Source organism: Microcaecilia unicolor, chromosome 2, assembly GCF_901765095.1.
Source record: "Microcaecilia unicolor chromosome 2, aMicUni1.1, whole genome shotgun sequence".
Lineage (NCBI taxonomy): Eukaryota > Metazoa > Chordata > Amphibia > Gymnophiona > Siphonopidae > Microcaecilia > Microcaecilia unicolor.
In genome coordinates, this window is record NC_044032.1 from 368,240,802 (window position 1) to 368,263,878 (window position 23,077).

Below are 23,077 nucleotides of genomic sequence, written 5' to 3' on the forward strand. Positions count from 1 at the left end.
CTTGATCGCCCCTTTAACACCATTTTCGTCCAGCGGCCCAACCGACTCTTTGGCCGGTTTCCTGCTTTTAATGTATCTAAAAAAGTTTTTACTATGTATTTTTGCTTCCAACGCTAATTTCTTCTCAAAGTCCTTTTTTGCCCTCCTTATCTCCGCTTTGCATTTGGCTTGGCATTCCTTATGATCTATCCTGTTACTTTCAGTTGGTTCTCTTCTCCACTTTCTGAAGGATTGTTTTTTGGCTCTAATGATTTCCTTTATCTTACTGTTTAGCCACGCCGGCTGACGTTTAGTCTTTTTTCCCTTTTTTCTAATACGTGGAATATATTTGTCCTGAACCTCCAGGATGGTGTTTTTAAACAGCATCCACGCCTGATGCAAGTTTTTTACTCTGCGAGCTGCTCCTTTCAGTCTTTTTTTCACCATTTTTCTCATTTTGTCGTAATCACCTTTTCTATAGTTAAACGCTAGCGTACTTGATTTCCTAGTTTCACTTCCTTCAATGCCAATATCAAAACCGATCATATTATGATCACTGTTATCAAGCGGCCCTCGTATCGTTACCCCCTGCACTAGATCATGAGCACCACTAAGGACTAAGTCTAGTATTTTTCCTTCTCTTGTCGGCTCCTGAACTAGCTGTTCCATGAAGCTGTCCTTGATTTCATCAAGAAATCTTATGTCCCTTGCGTGTACAGATGTTACATTACCCCAGTCTATATGCGGGTAATTGAAATCCCCCATGCTTGTTCAGTTATCTTCCACCACATATTATATGAGATGAACACTGTACATATGCTGGCAGGGGTAGCACTCTGGTAGGTGGAGTTTCAAGGCCTGATCACATCCAAGGCTTAAGAAGGTCACAATCTGGACTGTCACCTTTTAAGCCATGGTGTACATGGAAAGGCACCCAAATGCCCTAGAACAGGCTTGTCCAACTTCAGTCCTTGAGGGCCACAAACAGGCCAGGTTTTCTCTGACTTCTCTATTTTTCTACTCTTTGACTCCTGCTCCGTCTTCAACTCCTATAGATATTAGTATTAAATGTTTTCATCTGGTACTACATAAGTATTGCCATACTGGGACAGACCAAAGGTTCATCAAGCTCAGCATCCTGTTTCCAACAGTGGCCAATCCAAGTCATAAATACTTGGCAAGATCCCAAAAAAGTACAAAACATTTTATACAGCTTATCCCAGAAATAGTGGATTTCCCCCAAGTCCATTTAAATAACGGACTTTTCCTTTAGGAAGCTATCCAAACCTTTTTTAAACTCTGCTAAGCTAACTGCCTTTACCACATTCTTTGGCAACGCATTCCACACTTTAATTACACGTTGAGTGAAGAAAAATTTCTCCGATTTGTTTTAAATGTACTACTTTGTAGCTTCATGGCATGCCCCCTAGTCCTAGTATTTTTGGAAAGCGTAAACAGATGCTTCACGTCTACCCATTCCACTCCACTCATTATTTTATAGACCTCTATCATATCTCCCCTCAGCCATCTTTTCTCCAAGCTGAAGAGCCTTAGCCGCTTTAGCCTTTCCTTATCATTTTTGTCGCCCTTCTCGGCACCTTTTCTAATGGTACTGGTACCGATAGATATAACTTCAGATCCAGAAAAAAGATATATAAATCATTCCAACTCTGACTCCACAGCCCTGGTTTTCAGGATATCCATAATAAATATGCATGAGAGAGATTTGCATGCCCACTACCTCCATTGTAGCTGTTTGCACCTCTTAAGGACTGAACCTGGACAAACCAGCCCTAGATTAATAGTGATCATTACAGCCCTGCTGTGTGTACTTGTGTCACACTCCCTAAACCATGCTGACCTTTTTCTTCCATGGATAGACTTTATCTTGGAAATTTGGTTGAAATGCGAGCTGACTTTGGTTTAACCTGCATGTGGCCCCTTGGTTACTGTCTGTGTCTGTCTTTGCTTTATGAAGGTAATAAGGACTATTACAGAGGCAGCAATAAATGCTATAGCATCTGCAAGAATAAATCAACTTGCTCGTCCAAAACGTAGAAGAAATGCCTTCCACTTTGACATGGGAAGACCAGAGAAACCACTTACGAAGGTAAAATACCACTATTTACATTTCTTGCATGTCAAAGGTAATTTGTAATTTCTTATTCGGAAAACATTGTATTTCCCAATTTTGCACTGCGAAAGAGTTACACTCCCGTTAGTCTCTAAACTCTTCCGATCAGCTTCAGGTGCCCTATAGAACTTCTCTTCACTCCCATAGGGACACTTTGGTCCTTCTTCAGAGTGCATCATTGTTCTACATAGTAACATAGTAAGTGATAGCAGATAAAGACCTGTTGATTGGTCCATCCAGTCTGCCCAACAGTCACATTCATTCTCAATTCTAGATTACAAAATCAACAGTGAACATGATATTGTATACTTGATCATGGTCTTTATTTGGTATTTCTGGGACATAGACCGTAAACGTCCGTCCAGCTATGTCCTTATGTTCCAACTACTGGAGTTGCCCTCAAAGTTCTCTATAGCCCATCCTAAACTGGATTGCTATATGCGGGATTCAGACCATACAAACCAGCCCAGCACCGGCCTTAGTTGATACAGCCAGAATTGCCATCTAAGCACCACTCGACATACAAACACACATGCTACCCTTTAAGGTTGGTTTTTTTATACCATTCATTTTCTAATTAGAGATCCTCTGTGTTCATCCCACATCATTTTGAATTCCGTCACAGTTTTTTTCTCCACCACCTCCATCGGGAGGGCATTCCAGGTATCAACCACCCTCTCCATGAAAAAGAATTTTCTGACATTACTCCTGAGTTTACCACCCTGCAACCTCAATTCATGTCCTCTAGTTTTACCATTTTCCCTTCTCTGGAAAATATTTGTTTCTATATTAATACTTTTCAAGTATTTAAATGTCTGTATCTTATCTCCCCTGTCCCTCCTTTCCTCTAGGTTATACGTATTCAGGTCATAAGTACATAAGTACATACGTGTTGCCATACTTGGACAGATCAAAGAACCATCAACCCAGCATCCAGATTACAAGTACAATACATTTTATGCTGCTTATCCTAGAAAAAAGCAGTGGATTTTCCCCAAGTCCATCTTAATAATGGCTTATGGACTTTTCTTTTAGGAAGCTATCCAAACCTTTTTAAACGCCACTAAGCTGACTGCTTTTACTACATTCTCTGGCAACGAATTCCAGAGTTTAATAAAACATTGAGTGAAGAAATATTTTCTCTGATTTGTTTTAAATGTACTACTTTGTAGCTTCATTGCATGCCCCCTAGTCCTAGTATTTTTGGAAAGAGTAAACAAGCAATTCACGACTACCCGTTCCACTCCACTCATTATTTTATAGACCTCTATCATATCTCCCCTCAGGCATCTTTTCTCCAAGCTGAAGAGCCCTATCCGCTTTAGCCTTTTCTCATAGGGAAGTTGTCCCATCCCCTTTATCATTTTCTTCACCCTGCTCTGTACCTTTTCTAATTCCACTATATCTTTTTTGACATGCGGTGACCAGAATTGCATACAGTATTCCAAGTGCGGTTGCACCATGGAGCGATACAAAGGCATTATAATGTTCTCATTGTTGTTTTCCATTCCTTTCCTAATTATACCTAACATTCTATTTGCTTTCTTAGCCGCCACCGCACACTGAGCAAAGGGTTTCAACGTATCATCAACAATGACACCTAAATCCTTTTCCTGGTTGGTGACTCCTAATGTGAAACCTTGCATCATGTAACTATGCTTCAGATTCCTCTTTTCCCACATGCATTACTTTACACTTGCTCACATTAAATCTCATCTGTCGTTTGGATGCCCAGTCTCCCAGTCTCGTAAGGTCCTCTTGTAATTCTCATCTGCCGTTTGGATGCCCAGTCTCCCAGTCTCGTAAGGTCCTCTTGTAATTTTTCACAATCTTTTTGCAATTTAACAACTTTGAATAACTTTGTGTCATCAGCAAATTTAATTACCTCACTAATTACTCCTATCTCTAGATCATTTATAAATATGATAAAAAGCAGCGGTCCCAGCACAGACCCCTGGGGAACCCCACTATCTACCCTTCTCCATTGAGAATGCTGACCATTTAACACTATTCTCTGTTTTCTATTTTTTAACCAGTTTTTAATCTACAATAGAATTCTACCACCTATCCCATGACTCTCCAATTTCCTCTGGCATCTTTCATGAGGTACTTTGGCAAATGCCTTTTGAAAATCAAGATACACAATATCGACCGGCTAAGCTTTATCCACTTGTTTGTTCACCTTCAAAGAAATGTAGTAGATTGGTGAGACAAGATTTCCCTTCACTAAATCCATGTTGGCTTTCCAGCTTATTTTCGAAAGAGATCACCGGCTATCTTCCGACACAAATCGGAAGATGGCCGGCGATCTCCTGAACTCGGCCAAATCGCTATAATGGAAAGCCGATTTTGGCCGGTGCCAACTGCTTTCCGTCGTGGAGCCAGCCAAACTTCAAGGGGGCGTTTCGGCAGGGTACAGAAGGCAGGATGGGGGCGTGGTTACGAGATGGCCGGCTTTGCCCGATAATGGAAAAAAGATGGCAGGCTCTGACGAGCATTTCGCCGGCTTCACTTGGTCCATTTCTTTTTACAACCAAGCCTCAAAAAAAGTGCCCCGAATCGGGGATCACCTCCCCTTACTCCCCCAGTGGTCACCAACCCCCTCCCACCCAAAAAAAAGTTTTAAACATGCCAGCCTCAAATGTCATACCCAGCTCCCTGACAGCAGTATGCAGGTACCTGGAGCAGTTTTTTGTGGGTGCAGTGCACTTCAGGCAGGTGGACCCAGGCCCATCCCCCCACTACCTGTTACACTTGTGGTGGTAAATGGGAGCCCTCCAAACCCCCCCAAAACCATTTGCAGAGCCGGCCCTGAAGATGGCTGGCCATCTATTTGGCCGACGCCGTTCGATTATACCCCTCTGTACTACTACTACTACTTATCATTTCTAAAGCGCTACTAGACATACACAGCGCTGTACACTTGAACATAAAGAGACAGTCCCTGCTCGACAGCGTTTACAATCTAATTAGGACAAACAAAACAAACAAACAAGAGATAAGGGAATATTAAAGTGAGGATGATAAAATAAGGGTTCTGTGTCTCATTAATCCATGCTTTTGAATATGCTCTGTAATTTTGTTCTTTATAATAATCTCTACCATTTTACCTGGCACCGATCTCAGGCTCACTGGTTTATAATTTCCCGGATCACTTCTGGAACCTTTTAAAAAAAATCGGCATTACATTGGACACCCTCCAATCTTCCAGTACCATGGTTGATTTTAAAGATAAATTACATATTACTAACAGTAGTTCTGCAAGTTAATTTTTCAATTCTATCAGTACTCTGGGATGAATACCACTGGTCCAGGTGATCTGCTACTCTTCAATTTGTCAAATTGTGCCATTACATCTTCCAGGTTTATAGAGATTTCATTCAGTTTTTCTTTGAATACCATTTCTGGCACTGGTATCTCTCCCACGTCTTCCTCGGTGAAGACTGAAGCGAAGAATTCATTTAATCTCTCCACTATGGCTTTGTCTTCCCTAAGTGCCCCTTTTATGGGTAGTTGTGAATAATTTTTTTACGCTTTCCAAAAATACTAGGACTAAGGGGCACACAATGAAGCTTCAAAGTAGTAAATTTAAAACAAATCGGAGAAAATATTTCTTCACTGTGTGTATTTAAACTCTGGAATTTGTTGCCAGAGAATATGGTAAAAGCAGTTAGCTTAGCGGGATTTAAAAAAGGTTTGGATAACTTCCTAAAAGAGAAGTCCATAAGCCATTATTAAGATGGACTTGGGGTAAATCCACTGCTTATTTCTAGGATACTGTCAAACGATTTCAGGCAACACTTTGTCCAATAATTAATATCACAAGAACATTAGCAGAGTGTATAAATACAAGTAGCTTGTCTATGAGAGCTATGTAAGTTAACTATGTGGGGTAGAGTCTCATACGCTTGACACGAACATACTCATTTCACTCTGGGGTAAATCACTTACTCGTGTTCCTTTATTAATCATCGACTCACCACCACCACCCTGTAATCACCTACACATGAATTCAAAGACCACTAAATCTTATACTCAATGGCGCGTCCATTTTGGGTCTGAAACCTTACCACCAGTCATTGACTTAGCAGTAAGGTCTCATGCGTAAACCGGGAAGTAAGGGTCTACGCGAGTCAAATGCCTTTTATCACCCGGTAGTGCTGTGTGCCAGAAAATACAAATTATTTTCTGGCGCGCGTAGGGGACACGTGTGCGTTTGGCGCATGTAGGCCCTTACACAGCTTAGTAAAAGGGCCCCTAAGTTTGGTAGCCAAATTGGGCTGCTGAAATAGCAGGCTTACCTTTGGCCAGCTTAACTGGCCAGCACTGAATATTAACTGAGCCAGTTAAGTGCGAACTAGCCAAAAATAAAACAGATATTCAATGTCGGTCACCGGAAATAGCCTGGCAATTGCAATGCTTTTATGTTTCACTTACATCTTCTATTATTATCATGTTCTGCTCATTCCTGACCTGAGAAAGAAGGTTTTGCCTTTGAAAGCTAGTCAAAAATTGTATTGTTTATAGTCCAATAAAAAAGGTTTAATCTTATTTTGTTTTTGTTTTGTAATGTGAATTATAATTGCTATGCATGTGCTGGAAAGTGAGTAAATAATTGGTACGTTAATCGAGGCACCCTAAGTGTAGGTACAACTTCTTAGAATGCAGTATTTCGCAACAGATGTGGCTCAATAGAATCTGATTTTTCTGAACTTAATGGCCTACTAAAGGCTTCCTTTTTTCCCTTCTCTTCTGTTTCTTAGGGTTTCTTACTCAGTTGGGACTGGCCTCCAGTGTGGTTCTTCTCAAGCTTTATTTTGCAGTACAGTTTACAGGTTGCTTCATCCTTGAAGAACATCATCAAAACATCACACAATCTTAACCCTACGTCATCACACAATCTTAACCCTACGTCACCCCACTCATATGGTCCGGTCTTTTTCTCATTCCCTTACCCTTGCTATGATACACTCATACCCTTCTCCCTCACCATGATATACTGTGTCTCCCACCTTCTCCAACATGATCCTATCTCCCTCCCTCTCCCTTGATGGAGGAAGAAAGCCGTGCATCATTCCTTGTCTGCCTCCTCCTCCTCCTATGACTTCACTCTGGTATTTGAATCCACAATGCTGGTGGATCTCACAAGATTATGGGGACCCACACATTCAATCTTTTCAACCAAAGAAGACGGAAGAGCGTTGAACCGGGTCTGCTGCTACCATGACAGTGAGTGCCTTTCTGACCACATCAAATGAGACACAGTACACTAGAGGTTACAAAGCAATGAGTCTTTCTTCGAACTTGGCTAGATTACCTCAACCCCTCCCATCATTGGGTCCAGCTATTGCAGCCACAGACCCTGATTTGAGACAACTGGCTGTAGCTCTCTATGGGATCTGGATCAAGGCTTCTAAAACCAAACTGTGCTAACGTATTCCCAGATCAATTAACAGGCTCCTCCAGCATGAAATAATATTGTTAACCTTTGGGGGTTGGAGAACAGCTGTACTTCCTGTTGTAAAAACTTGTTTATAAGGCTCATTTTCAGCTTGTGGTGATACTACTTGCTGCAAAATTTGCTACTGTTGCTAGTGCACCTCTCCTCGGCTCAAGTAAATCCCCCACCTTAAACAGATGCCTAGGCTACCTCTACCAAAAACCAGCCTGCGTCTATGAGATTGCTCTATGCTTCACTGATGGTGCATTTAGTCAAACCTTCTGCTTAAAATTGATCACTTTTATGAAGAAAAACTCAAGATAAAAATAGACAAGAACACAATATCATTAGTGGCTAGTTTAAAATTTGAGCACAATCTAATTAGTGCAGAAATAATAATAAGCTCATTACTTGATCATATTAGACTATTACTTAGTAAAGGGAGGAGAGCCTTGGTTGTCCAACTCAGTTAGTCCTCTGCCTTTGAACTGGTGGATCATGAGATCTTGATCCAGCTCATGGAAAATGTAGGAATTTGCTGGAAAGGTCCTCTACTGGCTTAAAGGATTCCTAACCACAAGATCTTATAGGGTGAAGATGAGAGATGTCCTATCCTGTAGCTGAAAAATCTGTGGTGTCTCTCAGGGATCTCCCCTATCCCTGACACGTTTTAACTTGTTTCTGCATTCACTAGGAACCCAACTAGAAGAACGAGGTTTTCTCTCATACAGCTATGCAGATGATATTATTCTGCTGGGCCTTGTTTTAGAAGATGAAAAACGAAGAATTCACAGTTGTATTCAATTAATAGAATCTTGAATGGATGAGCATAAATTAAAACTAAATACAGATAAAACAAATTTCTTACTTATTGATACGTGAGACTCCATTCCAGATTATATTAATATTAATAAAGTTGATTATAAATTTTCTCCAGCGATTACAATTTTGGGTATGCTAATAGATTATACCCTTTCTTTAGAACCACAATTAAATCAGCTTACTTCTAAGACGTTTTTGATGATGCAAAAACCTTGTCAAATTCGTAACTATTTCTTATCTGAACAATGTAGACTTTTGGTCCAGGCTTTGATACTGACTCAAATGGACTATTGTAACATCATGTATTTGGGCTGTTCTTGTCAACAGGAACAGCCTAATGGAGTAGGGTAAAAGGATGGCACGTCCAATAACACGAGGGAGTAGTGGTACGTGCCCTTGGCTACTTATAGCAGACTCCTGAGGCAGGCGCTTAGCGCTGAAACACGGTTCCATGTCGAGTCTTCAAGGTGTATTTATCAGTGGCGTAGCCAGTATGGGGCCACAGGGGCCTGGGCCCCCGTAGATTTGCCCCTGGACCCCCCTGCCGCCGACCCGCCCAACCTCCCTCTACCGCCACCAACCCGCCATCACCTACCTTTGCTGACGGGGGAACCCAACCCCTGCCAGCCGAGCCGAGGTCCTCTTCTTCACAATCCCACGCAAGGCTTAGTTCTAGTCTGACGTCCGTCAGACTAGAATGAAGCCTTGCATGGGATTGGGAAGATGAGGACCTCGGCTCGGCTGGCGGGGGTTGGGGTCCCCTGCCATCAAAGGTAGGCGATGGCGGGTTGGTGGCGGGAGGGGGGGGGGCAAAGTTGGTGGGGGGGGGTTGGCAATGGCGGGGGGGGGGATCAAAGTTGGTGGCGGGGGGCTAAAATGTGCCCCCTCACCTCGGGCTCTGGACCCCCCTCTCGCCGAAGTCTGGCTACGCCCCTGGTATTTATTAGAATAAACACTGTGTGCGAAGAAGTTTTCAACTCCCTTGTGTTACTGGAAGTGCCATCCTTTTACCCTGCTCCATTAGACTGTTCCTGTTATGGCTGTAGGTGTGTGTGTTCCTCCACTTTCTGTGGTTGACTTCCCTGTCCTTGTCAACAACTGAAAAAAATTGCAATCAATCCAGAATACAGTGGTCTGTTTAATTTTTTTCTTGGAAAAAGTCAAAATATCAGTTTATTTTAACCATGTTCACTGGCTTTCCATAGAAACCAGGAATCAGTTTCAAAGTGGCTTGCTTTATTTTGAAACTGTTACAAGGTTCAGTACCCTTTTACTTATATGACCACATTCACTTTTCCACTTGGGCAGGAAACTGTAGGACCAAAAATTCTAGTTTGCTTATGTTTTCCTTCTGTAAGGGACAAAAAACATTTTAAACAGGTTGAGTTTTCTCTGGGTTTCCAAGTGGCAAGATTCTGGAAGGATTTCTCTTTTATTTTTCAGAAATCATGGTCTTGTGTAGATGTTAGAAAAAATCTTAATACTTTACTGTTTTGTAAATTTGTATTATGAAGTAACCTGTTGTTTCTGATATGACTAGAAGTATAATTTCATATTTTCTATGTTTATATTATTATATTATGTATTGTTTTGAATTTATTCTGGTTATATATGTTACTAGCCGTTAAGCCCGTTAAAACGGGCAAGTATTGCAGCCCTCCTCTCTCCCCTGGCCTCACTCCATCCACCGATCCTCCCCCCCCATATCCAGCAACCCTCCTCTTTCCCTTGACCTCCCCCCTCCCCGTCCACCAACCCTGCCCTCCCCCCATGTCCAGCAACCCTCCTCTCTGCCCTGCTCTTACCCCATGTCCAGCAACCATGCCCTCTCCCCCTGCCCTCCCCCCATGTCCAGCTACCCTCCTCGCCGCTGCTCCCGCCCCCCCTCCGTGCCGGGCCCCCTGCACTGACCTGACAGCGCCTCTCACCTCCGTGTGAAAGCGCTACAGGCTGCAGCAGATCGCTGTGCTGCTGCCTGCAGTGCTTCCACAAGGAGGTGAGAGGCGCTGTCAGGTCAGTGCAGGGGGCCTGATACGGAGGGGGCAGGAGCGGCGGCGGGGAGGGTGGAGGTTGGTTCGCGCAATGTTCGTTTTCAGGCAGCAGTGGCGGCGTCTTACTCTGTTTCCCTCTCTGTTCCGCCCTCTGACGTCATGACGTCTTGACGCGAGGGCGGGACAGAGAGGGAAGTCTGTACTGGGCATTTGCAGGTGAGTCGGTCACTTGCCGTTTATATGTTTGATTCCTGGAGTTTGCTCCAGCTCTTTTGTTAACCGCTTAGTACTGCAAGGTATTAGCGGTCTACAAGACTTTCTGTTATGCTATGTTTTGTTCTGTTATGGTGTTGCATTAAATATCAGGTCTGACATTTACAGGTATCTAACAATGCCAAATGTGCAATAGCAAGTCCAAGAGTTGAAAAGCTGGCTATAGCCAAAGATGTGCTACACGATGATCAACCTGGTCATAATTCCAAATGGTCTATATCCATCAAGACTAAGCTTGCATTAACTGTTCCTAGGAAGTAGAGTTATCCCAGCCAGTTCAAGGGTAAGTGCTACTCCAAAAGTACACTCCAACAAATTGGAGAAAGGAAAGGAGATTATACAAATAAGTCCTAAGCAGGGGCGTAGCCAGACCTTGAAGTGGGAAAGGGCCAGAGCCCAAGATGGATGGGGCACATTTTGGTTGCCACCCCACCGTTGCCCCCCCCCCGCCACCTCACCGCCCCCCCTTCCGCCGCCCACTGCCGCCGCTGTACATCTTGGCTGGCGGGGGTCCTCAACCCCCGCAAGCTGAAGCACCACCGCCACAAATACCTTGGCTGGCGGGGGTCCCTAACCCCTGCCAGCTGAAGACTTCATCCAGCGCTGGTCTCGAGCGTTTCCGCAGACCAGCACTGGACAAAGTCTTCAGCTGGCGGGGGTTGGGGACCCCCGCCAGACAACCAGGGGCCCAGAACAAATTTGGGGGGCCCAGGCCCCCTGGGCCTCACCTAGCTACGCTACTGGTCCTAAGGACATTGAGGAAGGTATCAGATTCAAGGAAAGTTCTTAACACCTTCCCTTCTTTTCTCTAAACATTTTGTAACACTTCCTACTCAGGTGACACTCAAAGGCCACTTCAATTCCATCCCTGGCTGAAGTTTGGAGGAGGAGTCTTCTCCAAGACTAAAATCTCCTCGGTTCTAATATAGTGCCAGCAGGGTTGGGCCATTTCAACTAGATACAAACCACTACATTGTCTCTGTGATGTCCTTGAGTCCTGCTGGTCCATTCAGATAGGAAGGACCACATCACAGCAGTACAGCCTGAGCCAGAAAGCTATGTATTAAAAATAAATGATAGAGGTGTGTCGGGTCGATATTCAAAGTGATTTAATAGGCCAGAAATGATCATATTCAGTGGCACTTAACCAGTTGGTGAAAATAACCAGTTAGCACTGAACCGAAAACCGACTATGTTGGGGGCAGTCTGGGAGCGAAGTTGGCACTTGGCCTGTTAAGTGCCAATATTCATAATTTAACCAGCCAGGTTAAGCACATAAACAGGATCGCATAAAACTTAGTCCTATCATTATGCGGTACCCATAACTGGTTACGTGCTAAATATCATACTTAACTGGCTATGCAATAACTGGCTCTGGAATCCCAGAAATTCAATGCCAGTGCCCAGACATGGCCTGACACTGAATTTTCAGGTGTTACGCTGGTGGAGGTCAGCACAACGCTGATTGCCATCAGCTGAATATCAGGCCCTTTGTGTTGTTTTCTCCACAAATGACAGGAGCACTCCCCCACCCCCCAAAAAATTATTTTTCAGGTTTTGTCATGTGTTATTTTTAGTGTGCACGCTTCTTAAAGAATGCACACTATTTACAAAGAGCGCACCCTCTTTCAGAAAGAGTGCATTCCAAAATAGGGTGTACGACCAACGATGTAACGACAAAATGGAAGAAAAAAAACTAGCACGGGAAATGACACTATTTTGTGGGCTGCACCACTCTGACAAACATCACAATTTTATTGCTACAGAGATGATAGGTGGATTGAATAGCCATTGTAGGCAAAAAGGCTGGGGAATGGAGAATTACTTATCAGCGCTGCTTTTCCCCTCGCAGCTGATCTGATTACTGTTTTACACTACTTTTGCCAAAGGCAGTACCTCAGCCCTGAGGTCAGCACAACGCTGATTGCCATCAGCTGAATATCAGGCCCTTTGTGTTGTTTTCTCCACAAATGACAGGAGCCCTCCCCCACCCCCAAAAAAATTATTTTTCAGGTTTTGTCATGTATTATTTTTAGTGTGCACGCTTCTTAAAGAATGCACACTATTTACAAAGAGCGCACCCTCTTTCAGAAAGAGTGCGTTCCAAAATAGGGTGTACGACCAACGATGTAACGACAAAATGGAAGAAAAAAAACTAGCACGGGAAATGACACTATTTTGTGGGCTGCACCACTCTGACAAACATCACAATTTTATTGCTACAGAGATGATAGGTGGATTGAATAGCCATTGTAGGCAAAAAGGCTGGGGAATGGAGAATTACTTATCAGCGCTGCTTTTCCCCTCGCAGCTGATCTGATTACTGTTTTACACTACTTTTGCCAAAGGCAGTACCTCAGCCCTAACTTTAAAAAAGGTAGACAGGCTATGAATAACTAGTTAGTGCAGCTAGTAGCTCCTTGTTTGCTAAAAATATCCGTGGCGGTACTGTGCTGGAGCTTCATGTCACGTTCCACATTTTTATGTCAGCAGATGTGATTTCTGTCTTAACAATGGTGGCTGCGACGCTCTAATAATCTGTCACAGTGCTATGGATTTGCTGGGGGTTGCTGTGGTGACACCATTGACTTCAGCTGCACCAAACGCGGGGTACCACAGCAACTCCTAGCATACCTGTGGCATGCCTTAAATTGCCAGAGTACGACAGTGTTCAGCATTACACAGCCACAAAGAGCCCTCCCTTCATTTTTCTTTCTCTCCAAACCCCAGGTTTTACAATACTCATTTTGATTTCGGTTATCTATTCATTTCATTGTAGGTTTCATGTGTTAGTTTCTACACTATGTATGCTTTTATTTTATGGGAAATTGAATGCAGATAGCTTTTTGGGGTATGTCTGAGAGATATCTAGATCTGCGCTTTTCTCTTAGAGGACATCATTGTTTACTTGCTTAGTGTCTGTGCACTGAAAATTGATTGCTCCCTTCAAGCTTTCTGTTCCCTGCTCACACATCACTGGGCAGCGAGCCAGGACCTAATTGCTTAAATAAGGTTCTGAGCAGCAAAGCCTAGACTATGCGACTCAACGTTTGTTCCGAGAAGTGGTGAATATGAAAAGGGCATTGTATTTGGAAAGCATGCGTGGAACCCCTAAGCATTTCTTGTCACACTGCGATTTGCTTAGCAGTGTAGAGGCATTTTTATAAACAGTCAAGCTAATAATAAAAACTTCCTCATCCCACACATGCATGCGAGACAGATCCAAGTTCCTTTAGCAACAGAAATGCATTGTAAAATGTCAGGACTGAAGTATTGCCCAGCAGATGCTAGCGTGTTGGAATGCCCCTAGAGAAATGCATAGTTCAGAAACATCCCCACGGCCCGTGATTCTGCTCTGTTTGGCCATCTTTTTTAGCATATCTTTCCCCTTTTCCATTTCTGGCTCCACATACAGAATGCCTAGGTAGCACCAGGGAACCTTCTGAAGGTTGCTGCAAGCCTTCAAAACCTGCAGTTGATTCTATAATTTTCATCTTAAAGCTATAAAAAAGCTTATTTTTCTAAACATAAGTACATATAAGTACATAAGTAATGCCACACTGGGAAAAGACCAAGGGTCCATCGAGCCCAACATCCTGTCCACGACAGCGGCCAATCCAGGCCAAAGGCACCTGGCGAGCTTCCCAAACGTACAAACATTCTATACATGTTATTCCTGGAATTGAGGATTTTTCCCAAGTCCATTTAGTAGTGGTTTATGGACTTGTCCTTTAGAAAACCGTCTAACCCCTTTTTAAACTCTGCCAAGCTAACCGCCTTCACCACGTTCTCCGGCAACGAATTCCAGAGTTTAATTATGAGTTGGTGAAGAAAAATGTTCTCCGAATTGTTTTAAATTTACTACACTGTAGTTTCATCGCATGCCCCCTAGTCCTAGTATTTTTTGGAAAGCATGAACAGACGCTTCACATCCACCTGTTCCACTCCACTCATTATTTTATACATGAGCAGCCCATAATTGAAGGGTAGGTTATTGGTAACAGTGAGAGATAGCACATCACAAATTAAATCCGGAAAATCACATTGTGGAAAGTATATGAATTTATTTGCATTCTGCAGAGGGAAATAAGTATTTAATCCCTCTGGCAAACAAGACCTAATACTTGGTGGCAAAACCCTTGTTGGCAAGCACAGCGGTCAGACGTCTTCTGTAGTTGATGATGAGGTTTGCACACATGTCTGGAGGAATTTTGGTCCACTCCTCTTTGCAGATCATCTCTAAATCATTAAGAGTTCTGGGCTGTCGCTTGGCAACTCGCATCTTCAGCTCCCTCCATAAGTTTTCAATGGGATTAAGGTCTGGTGACTGGCTAGGCCACTCCATGACCCTAATGTGCTTCTTCCTGAGCCACTCCTTTGTTGCCTTGGCTGTATGTTTTGGGTCATTGTCGTGCTGGAAGACCCAGCCACGACCCATTTTTAAGGCCCTGGCGGAGGGAAGGAGGTTGTCACTCAGAATTGTACGGTACATGGCCCCATCCATTCTCCCATTGATGTGGTGAAGTAGTCCTGTGCCCTTAGCAGAGAAACACCCCCAAAACATAACATTTCCACCTCCATGCTTGACAGTGGGGACGGTGTTCTTTGGGTCATAGGCAGCATTTCTCTTCCTCCAAACACGGCGAGTTGAGTTCATGCCAAAGAGCTCAATTTTTGTCTCATCTGACCACAGCACCTTCTCCCAATCACTCTCGGCATCATCCATGTGTTCACTGGCAAACTTCAGATGGGCCATCACATGTGCCTTCCGGAGCAGGGGGACCTTGTGGGCACTGCAGGATTGCAATCCGTTATGTCGTAATGTGTTACCAATGGTTTTCGTGGTGACAGTGGTCCCAGCTGCCTTGAGATCATTGACAAGTTCCCCCCTTGTAGTTGTAGGCTGATTTCTAACCTTCCTCATGATCAAGGATACCCCACGAGGTGAGATTTTGCGTGGAGCCCCAGATCTTTGTCGATTGACAGTCATTTTGTACTTCTTCCATTTTCTTACTATGGCACCAACAGTTGTCTCCTTCTCGCCCAGCGTCTTACTGATGGTTTTGTAGCCCATTCCAGCCTTGTGCAGGTGTATGATCTTGTCCCTGACATCCTTAGACAGCTCCTTGCTCTTGGCCATTTTGTAGAGGTTAGAGTCTGACTGATTCACTGAGTCTGTGGACAGGTGTCTTTCATACAGGTGACCATTGCCGACAGCTGTCTGTCATGCAGGTAACGAGTTGATTTGGAGCATCTACCTGGTCTGTAGGGGCCAGATCTCTTACTGGTTGGTGGGGGATCAAATACTTATTTCCCTCTGCAGAATGCAAATAAATTCATATACTTTCCACAATGTGATTTTCCGGATTTAATTTGTGATGTGCTATCTCTCACTGTTACCAATAACCTACCCTTCAATTATGGGCTGCTCATGTCTTTGTCAGTGGGCAAACTTACAAAATCAGCAAGGGATCAAATACTTATTTCCCCCACTGTACCTCTATCATATCTTCCCTCAGCCATCTCTTCTCCAAGCTGAAAAGCCTTAGCCTCCTTAGTCTTTCTTCATAGGGAAGTCGTCCCATCCCCACTATCATTTTCGTCGCCCTTCGCTGCACCTTTTCCAATTCTACTATATCTTTCTTGAGATGCGGCGACCAGAATTGAACACAATACTCAAGGTGCGGTCACAATACTCAAGGTGCAGTCGCACCATGGAGTGATACAACGGCATTATAACATCCTCACACCTGTTTTCCATACCTTTCCTAATAATACTCAACATTCTATTCGCTTTCCTAGCCGCAGCAGCACACTGAGCAGAAGGTTTCAGTGTATTATCGACGACGACACCCAGATCCCTTTCTTGGTCCGTAACTCCTAACGTGGAACCTTGTATGACGTAGCTATAATTTGGGTTCTTTTTCCCCACATGCATCACCTTGCACTTGCTCACATTAAACGTAATTTGCCATTTAGCAGCCCAGTCTCCCAGTCTCGTAAGGTCCTTCTGTAATTTTTCACAATCCTGTCGCGAGTTAATGACTTTGAATAATTTTGTGTCATCAGCAAATTTAATTACCTCACTAGTTACTCCCATCTCTAAAACATTTAAAATATGTTAAAAAGCAGCGGTCCTAGCACAGACCCCTGAGGAACCCCACTAATTACCCTTCTCCATTGTGAATACTGCCCATTTAACCCCACTCTCTGTTTCCTATCCTTCAACCAGTTTTTAATCCACAATAGGACATTTCCTCCTATCCCATGACCCTCCAATTTCCTCTGTAGCCTTTCATAAGGTACCTTGTCAAATGCCTTTTGAAAATCCAGATACACAATATCAACCGGCTCCCCTTTGTCCACATGTTTGTTTACTCCTTCAAAGAATTGAAGTAAATTGGTCAGGCAAGATTTCCCCACACAAAAGCCATACTGACTTGGTCTCAGTAATTAATTAATACTGATAACATCCCTACCAAAAAATTATTCAATACTGTTTCACGTCTTTACCCAATTGTTTAAGTTTCTTTTCCTCCAGCCTGATTCCCTAGTGCATTACTTCTCTTCTAAGGTCGAATCACTCTGTAGTTCCCTATCTTCTACCTCCTTATATGGATCATTTATGTCTTGCATCATACTGTCTACATTACATGACCCCAAATATACTTCGTCTTCTGTGCATCATAAGAACATAACATAAGAACATAAGAGTAGCCATACTGAGTCAGACCAATGGTCCATCTAGGCCAGTATTCTGTTTTACAAACAGTGGCCAAGCCAGGTCACAAGTACCTGGCAGAAACCTAAATCATGGCAACACTCCATACTAAAAATCACAGGGCAAGCAATTGCTTCCTGTGTCTGTCTCAATAGCAGATTATGGACTTTTCCTCCAGGAATTTGTCCAAATCTTTTTAAAACCCAGATACTCTAACTGCTGTTACCACCTCCTCCGGCAAAGAGTTCCAGAGCTTAACTATTCGTTGAGTGAAGTTAAGCTCTGGAACTCTTTGCCATGACTCTCAAATCCATAAAACTGACTACATGCTTCCTTGATCAGTTGCCATCTAGCTGGCTATAGTTAACTACTCAGGACTCCTCCCCCTAATATCTCAAATGATTTGTCAGAGTCTTTCTACTGGATGTGTTCCTTTATCCTAGAACAGAGCTGTTATTAGACCCCGAACTCAATAATTCTTCTTCTGATTCCTCTCTTCCAGAAAATTATTGCCCAGTATCTTTATTTTGTTTGTAAAATCAACGAAAAAATTGTATTTGATCAGCTCCTCTCCCACAGTGACCAACTTTCTATACTTCATCTGCGCCAAACAAGCTTTTGATCCCATCATAGTTTTTTGGAGTGAGTTTCATTCTTATCTTGATGTTGGAGATGTTATCCTTGTAGTCTCACTCAACCTCTCTGCTGCATTCAATCTGGTTGACCACACACTCTTGGCTGCCTGTCTTCATGCCATAGGCCTTTGTCACCACTCCCACCATTACTTCATCTCTTTCTTATGGTGTTCCCCAAGGTTCCATTTTGTCATCCTTACTATTCAATATCGATCCATAAATTCAATATAAAATATTTGTTTATGCTGACAACATTTGTTAATTTTTCCTACAACCCAATTTCTCCAAATTTGGATCCATTACAAGCCTGCCTTACTGTCTTATCACACTGGTTGAATGCACATTAGTCCTGAATCCTAAGAAGACAACCACTTGCTGGATTACAGGCAGTCATCCTAAATCATCTCTTATTCCCCTGCTTTTTAATTTACCATTTCCCACAGTAGGCTCCTTTCGATATTTTGGAGTCATTTTTTTATTCACAACTTATATTTGACAAACAAATTTCACAAATTCTAAAACTTGGTTTTTACTGGTTACATTGACTTCATTCCATTCATGATCTCTTAGATTTTACTTCTCTTCATACACTTACATAAGTCCTTAATTTCCCAGCTGGACTACTGCAATCTTGTTTACTGTGGATAACAGTGAGATACAAGAATGCATAAATAAATAAAATAAATAAATCTTTATGTTAAATTCAAAAAGTCCAACAGGTTTGAATGTAAAAATAGAATGGATGACATTAATTTGAACCATGGAACTCTGGATTCATAGTCAGGTGACTATATAAGTAGAGAAATGAACAGCGTAGCCACCATCTTGATTGAGAAAAGATGAGGAATTGGCAAGACGGGTTAGGCTAAACATACTGTAAAAACTACTGTAGATGTCAGTACTTCTGTACTATAGTAAACGTTGTCACCGGGTCCCCCTTCCAGTGGTAGGCCCGTAGTGCTCCTGCTTAGATCACCACTCATCTCCTCCGGGAAACACATTTCCACCACACTCCAGCTCCCATGTGCTTCTGGTGAGGGAGAGGGAGAGAGAGGGGGAGAGAGAGAGAGAGAGGGGGAGAGAGGGGGAGAGAGAGGAGAGAGAGAGAGAGAGAGAGAGAGAGAGAGAGAGAGAGAGAGAGACTCCTCCAGCCTTGTCCCAGAGCTCCCTCAAACACGACAAGATTGTATCTTCAAGCTTGCACTTCTCCAGGGTATAAGAAATTTTATTGATGTCCCAAAACACAAAAGTTCACACATACACAGGTTCAATAGATTCAATACAAAACCCCCAAAAGAAACAATAAGTTGCACCAGCCCCTCCTGAGGAGGTTTATTTTCAGGTCTGTTCAAAACTCAAACATTCAGTTCTTCACAGTTTCAACAAGACATCAGTCCCCACATTTCCTTATTGCTTCTCCCCCCGTACTGCCCTGAGCCGTCCACACATGCTCTTCCAAGGGCCTTTGAGTTGGGAAAAAAGGGCAGCTGCCACAGCTTGCAATTTACCTCCTCTTGGCGTCTGGACTAGAGCTGAAGTGTCCATCAGTTCCCCACAACTCTCCTCTCCCCTACTGTCAGGCGCCCACTCCATAAAATCCTCCCCTCCCGGTTCTACCAGCTGACTCCCCTCCTCCTGATTAGTATCCATTAGCCAATCATCATCCCCCTCCCCTACACCTCCTGGAACCCTCCAATCCTCTGTTCCCTCCTTCTCCGAAAGCCTCTCCCCCCTCTGAGATCTCTGGGAGTTGTAGTCCCCTTTCCTTCCCTTTCCAGCGAGCCTTTCTCCCTGCCGGGATTTCTGGGAGTTGGAGTCCCCCTTCCCACTTTCAGCATCAGTCAATCCCTGCCTTCCAGGAACTCCACCCCCAAGGTACTGGGACTTCTGGGACCTGTAGTGAAGATTCCCCAGAGGGTGTAGGGCCCTTATACCGCTTTTCCGAACTCCCGCCTCAAGCTCCCCTGGAGGGTTCTCACAATGAGGTTCATTTAAGATTAGCATTTCAATATAATGTTTTTTTAAATGGGTTTTTCCTTGAAATGGCATTAATGAAACATGAGTCATGTCAGATGAGTGGCTCCCCGAGCCAACAGTTGAGAGAAGACTATATATGTTGCAGATGAGTGTTAAACATTTATTTATTAGTAACTTTAGTAAAATTTTCCAAAGAAATTAAAGGAACGGTGACAAAGTGGGGGAGTACATTTCAGAGGTGTGAGACTTTCATATCCACCGTGTTTCACAGTTGATGTCCTTGATAAATTGGAAAAATTAAAAATTCAGTAGTGACATCGGTAGCCTTATGGGTTTAAATGACTGGTTGTTGCACTTTTGATAATAGTGACACGCAGGTGTAATATGCTGATTAACTTTATTTATTTTTCATTAATTCAAAGAAAACCAAGCTCAGTGTCGACAAAAAAAGCTTAACAGAAGAGAAAGAAGAAGAAGAAGAAGAAAAATGTTAAGAAAAAGAGAGAACAAAAAAAAAAAGAATAAAGATCCTTTGCAAGCAGCCAGTCCAGAGAAGCCAAAAAACGTTTCCACATTTTGTAAAATCCTTGCAAGTGTTCTTGCTCCTGTCTGCTCATCTTCTTCATTATTAAAATAACTTATATTCCAGTAGGAATGTACATTCATTCCTTTGTTAGGGTGCCTTAAAAATTTTAGTGCACACTAATTTGATTTAATATGCACTAACTGATGAATTAAATGTGCTGTTAATTATTGTGTATTAAAAAGCTATATTGCATGTTTAAACATGTCCATTGAAATAAATGTGTGAAACAAACAACAACAACAACAACACAACACAATAAAATTTGGGCCTGTGTACATTGCCTCTAATTCAGTTTCTCATCTCAGGAAACTGCAAGTTGAAAGGATTCTCTGTTCAGCAGATGGGGGATGAGGAGTATTTAATTTTTTTTTTCAAAATTTGAAAGTAGATCCGAATCAATAATTCTTTAGTCCCAAGGTAAATCTAAGCCCAAAGAGCAAATTTTTCAAAAAGATGTGTTTTGATGCTAAGACTGGGGATGTTTTTCCTCTGTAGATGTTGTACCGGTTCTCAAAGAGAAAGAAAGCACATACTTTCCATTTGAAACTGGCCAGAGAAAATATACCCACAGAGATTTTCACCTGCTTTATCTGTGGCTACTTTTTCCATGAAGATTAACTGCTTTGGGGCCCTTTTCCTAAGGGTGTTAATCCCCAGCTGATAGTTAGCATGCTTGAAAATGCTTACCACAAAGCACATTAAATCATTTTGCAGCAATTTGCCATTTCCTGCGCGCTAAGCATGAGTTATTTATTTTTCATAAATTTTTTTTGGGGGGGGGGGAGGAGGTATGTCATGGGTGGGGAATGGTTGTGGGTCCACATTAACCAGCAAAAATGTGCGTTAAAATCCCGCGTTAAAATGCGCTAAGTCCATTTTCTAATGCATTTTAGTAAAAGAGCCCCTTAGTTTTGAAAATATCAGGCTCCACATATTGCCTTCTTTGGTCTAACCCTGGTCCAGGAACCGTGGAACAAAGCTTGTATTTTACTTGCTTACCGGGTGAGCAATTTTCAAATAGGCCTTTAACCCATGTAAATAGCTTTCAAAAGTTGCCCCCAAGGGTGCCTGGTAGGAGCCTATTCTGAAAAGGAATGCCAGTGCCTACTTTCCATTATAGAATAGTATAGGCTAACTAGTTATTGAGGCACCAGCACTTGTGCAAGTCATAGAGCTAGTGTATCTGTTAGCACTTATACGCTGGAAATATGTGCTTAATTTATAGTGTTCTAGAAGTTACAAGCATCAGTGCGAGCCCCGCCCATTCTCCACCCAAGCTCTGCTTTTATGTATCCCTGCTTGCAAATACACACTGTGGGGCCCTTTTACTAAGCCAAGGCAAAAAGTGGCCTGTGCTAGTTTTGCTGCATGAAATTGGCGTGGGCTTGGCCATTTTTTTTACCGAGGTGGGGGAAAAAAAGGCTTTTAAAAAAATGGGCCAGTAAATGACCATGCGCTATTAAAATTAGTGCTTGGCTATTTACTGCCTGAGCCCTTACCGACACCTATTTAGAAGGTGGTAAGGGCTCTCGAGCTACTTGTGCAGTAATCAGGCAGTGAGTGGCAATTATTTTCTACTGTGGGAAATTGCATGTGCCAAATTCGGAACTACCACCGGTCGGTAGGGTCGATTTGGCATGCAGTACCTGCTAGGTAGCCCTACTGTGGCTTAGTAAAAGGGCCCCTATGTAAATTAATCACATGCCAATCCAGAACTACTACCGGGTTACCGCAGGAGCCCAGCACAGTTCCCACCCCCAGCATGCGCCATTTCCGGCTGTACAAAAAGATTTCTATTTTTGTAGCGCCGATGATTACCTGGTGGTAATTGTTGCCTGGTTACCGCTGGATTAGCGTGGGAGTCTTTACCACCACCTCAGTGGGAGGGTGGTAAGTGCTCTCCTCGAAATGGCCGTGCGGGAAGTGGTTCACTTACCACGTGACCTTTTCTTTTTGAGAAAAAAAGACGGCCTTTTACTCACTGTGGTAAAAGGGAGCTTCAACGTGTGTCAAAAAGCACGTGCTGACACTAGCACAGGCTCCCTTTTACCACCGCTTAGTAAAAGGACCTCATACAGAATAGCCTTTAGGTGGAATTATGGTAGTTATATAAGTACAAGACAAATAGAGAGGGCTATACAGCATACAAACAAAGTATACAAACAAAAAGAGCAACACTGGGCCTTCAAGATTAGGACAACAGGAGTGCTTTATTGACAGGTGACCTGACATGGGCCGTGTTTCGGCGTCAAATGACGCCTGCCTCAGGGGTCAAAATTTGGTTCTCTACTGTATAAATCATGCAGGTCAAATGCCTCAACGCTTTTACAGGAGCGATTTTTCACGTTGCTTCGAACATTTCTGCACGATAGCACTTTGATGTGTTGAGGCATTTGACCTGCATGATTTATACAGTACAGAACCAAATTTTGACCCCTGAGGCAGGTGTCATTTGACGCCGAAAAATGGCCCATGTCGGGTCACCTGTCAATAAAGCACTCCTGTTGTCCTAATCTTGA

General features: G+C 43.1%; 1 protein-coding gene across 3 annotated transcripts in view; it reads left to right on the top strand.

Moving 5' to 3' along the window:
- Positions 1-20,760, top strand: part of LOC115462474 — a 90,467-nt gene extending 69,707 nt beyond the window's left edge. For all 3 annotated transcript variants that reach the window (XM_030192470.1, XM_030192469.1, XM_030192471.1), the window contains exons 7-9: positions 1,958-2,089; positions 10,748-10,922; positions 20,395-20,760. In XM_030192470.1, the coding sequence (XP_030048330.1) occupies positions 1,958-2,089; positions 10,748-10,900 (285 nt within the window). In that variant the 3' untranslated portion in view covers positions 10,901-10,922; positions 20,395-20,760. The remainder of the gene's footprint in view (positions 1-1,957; positions 2,090-10,747; positions 10,923-20,394) is intronic.
- The last annotated feature ends 2,317 nt before the right edge of the window (positions 20,761-23,077 follow it).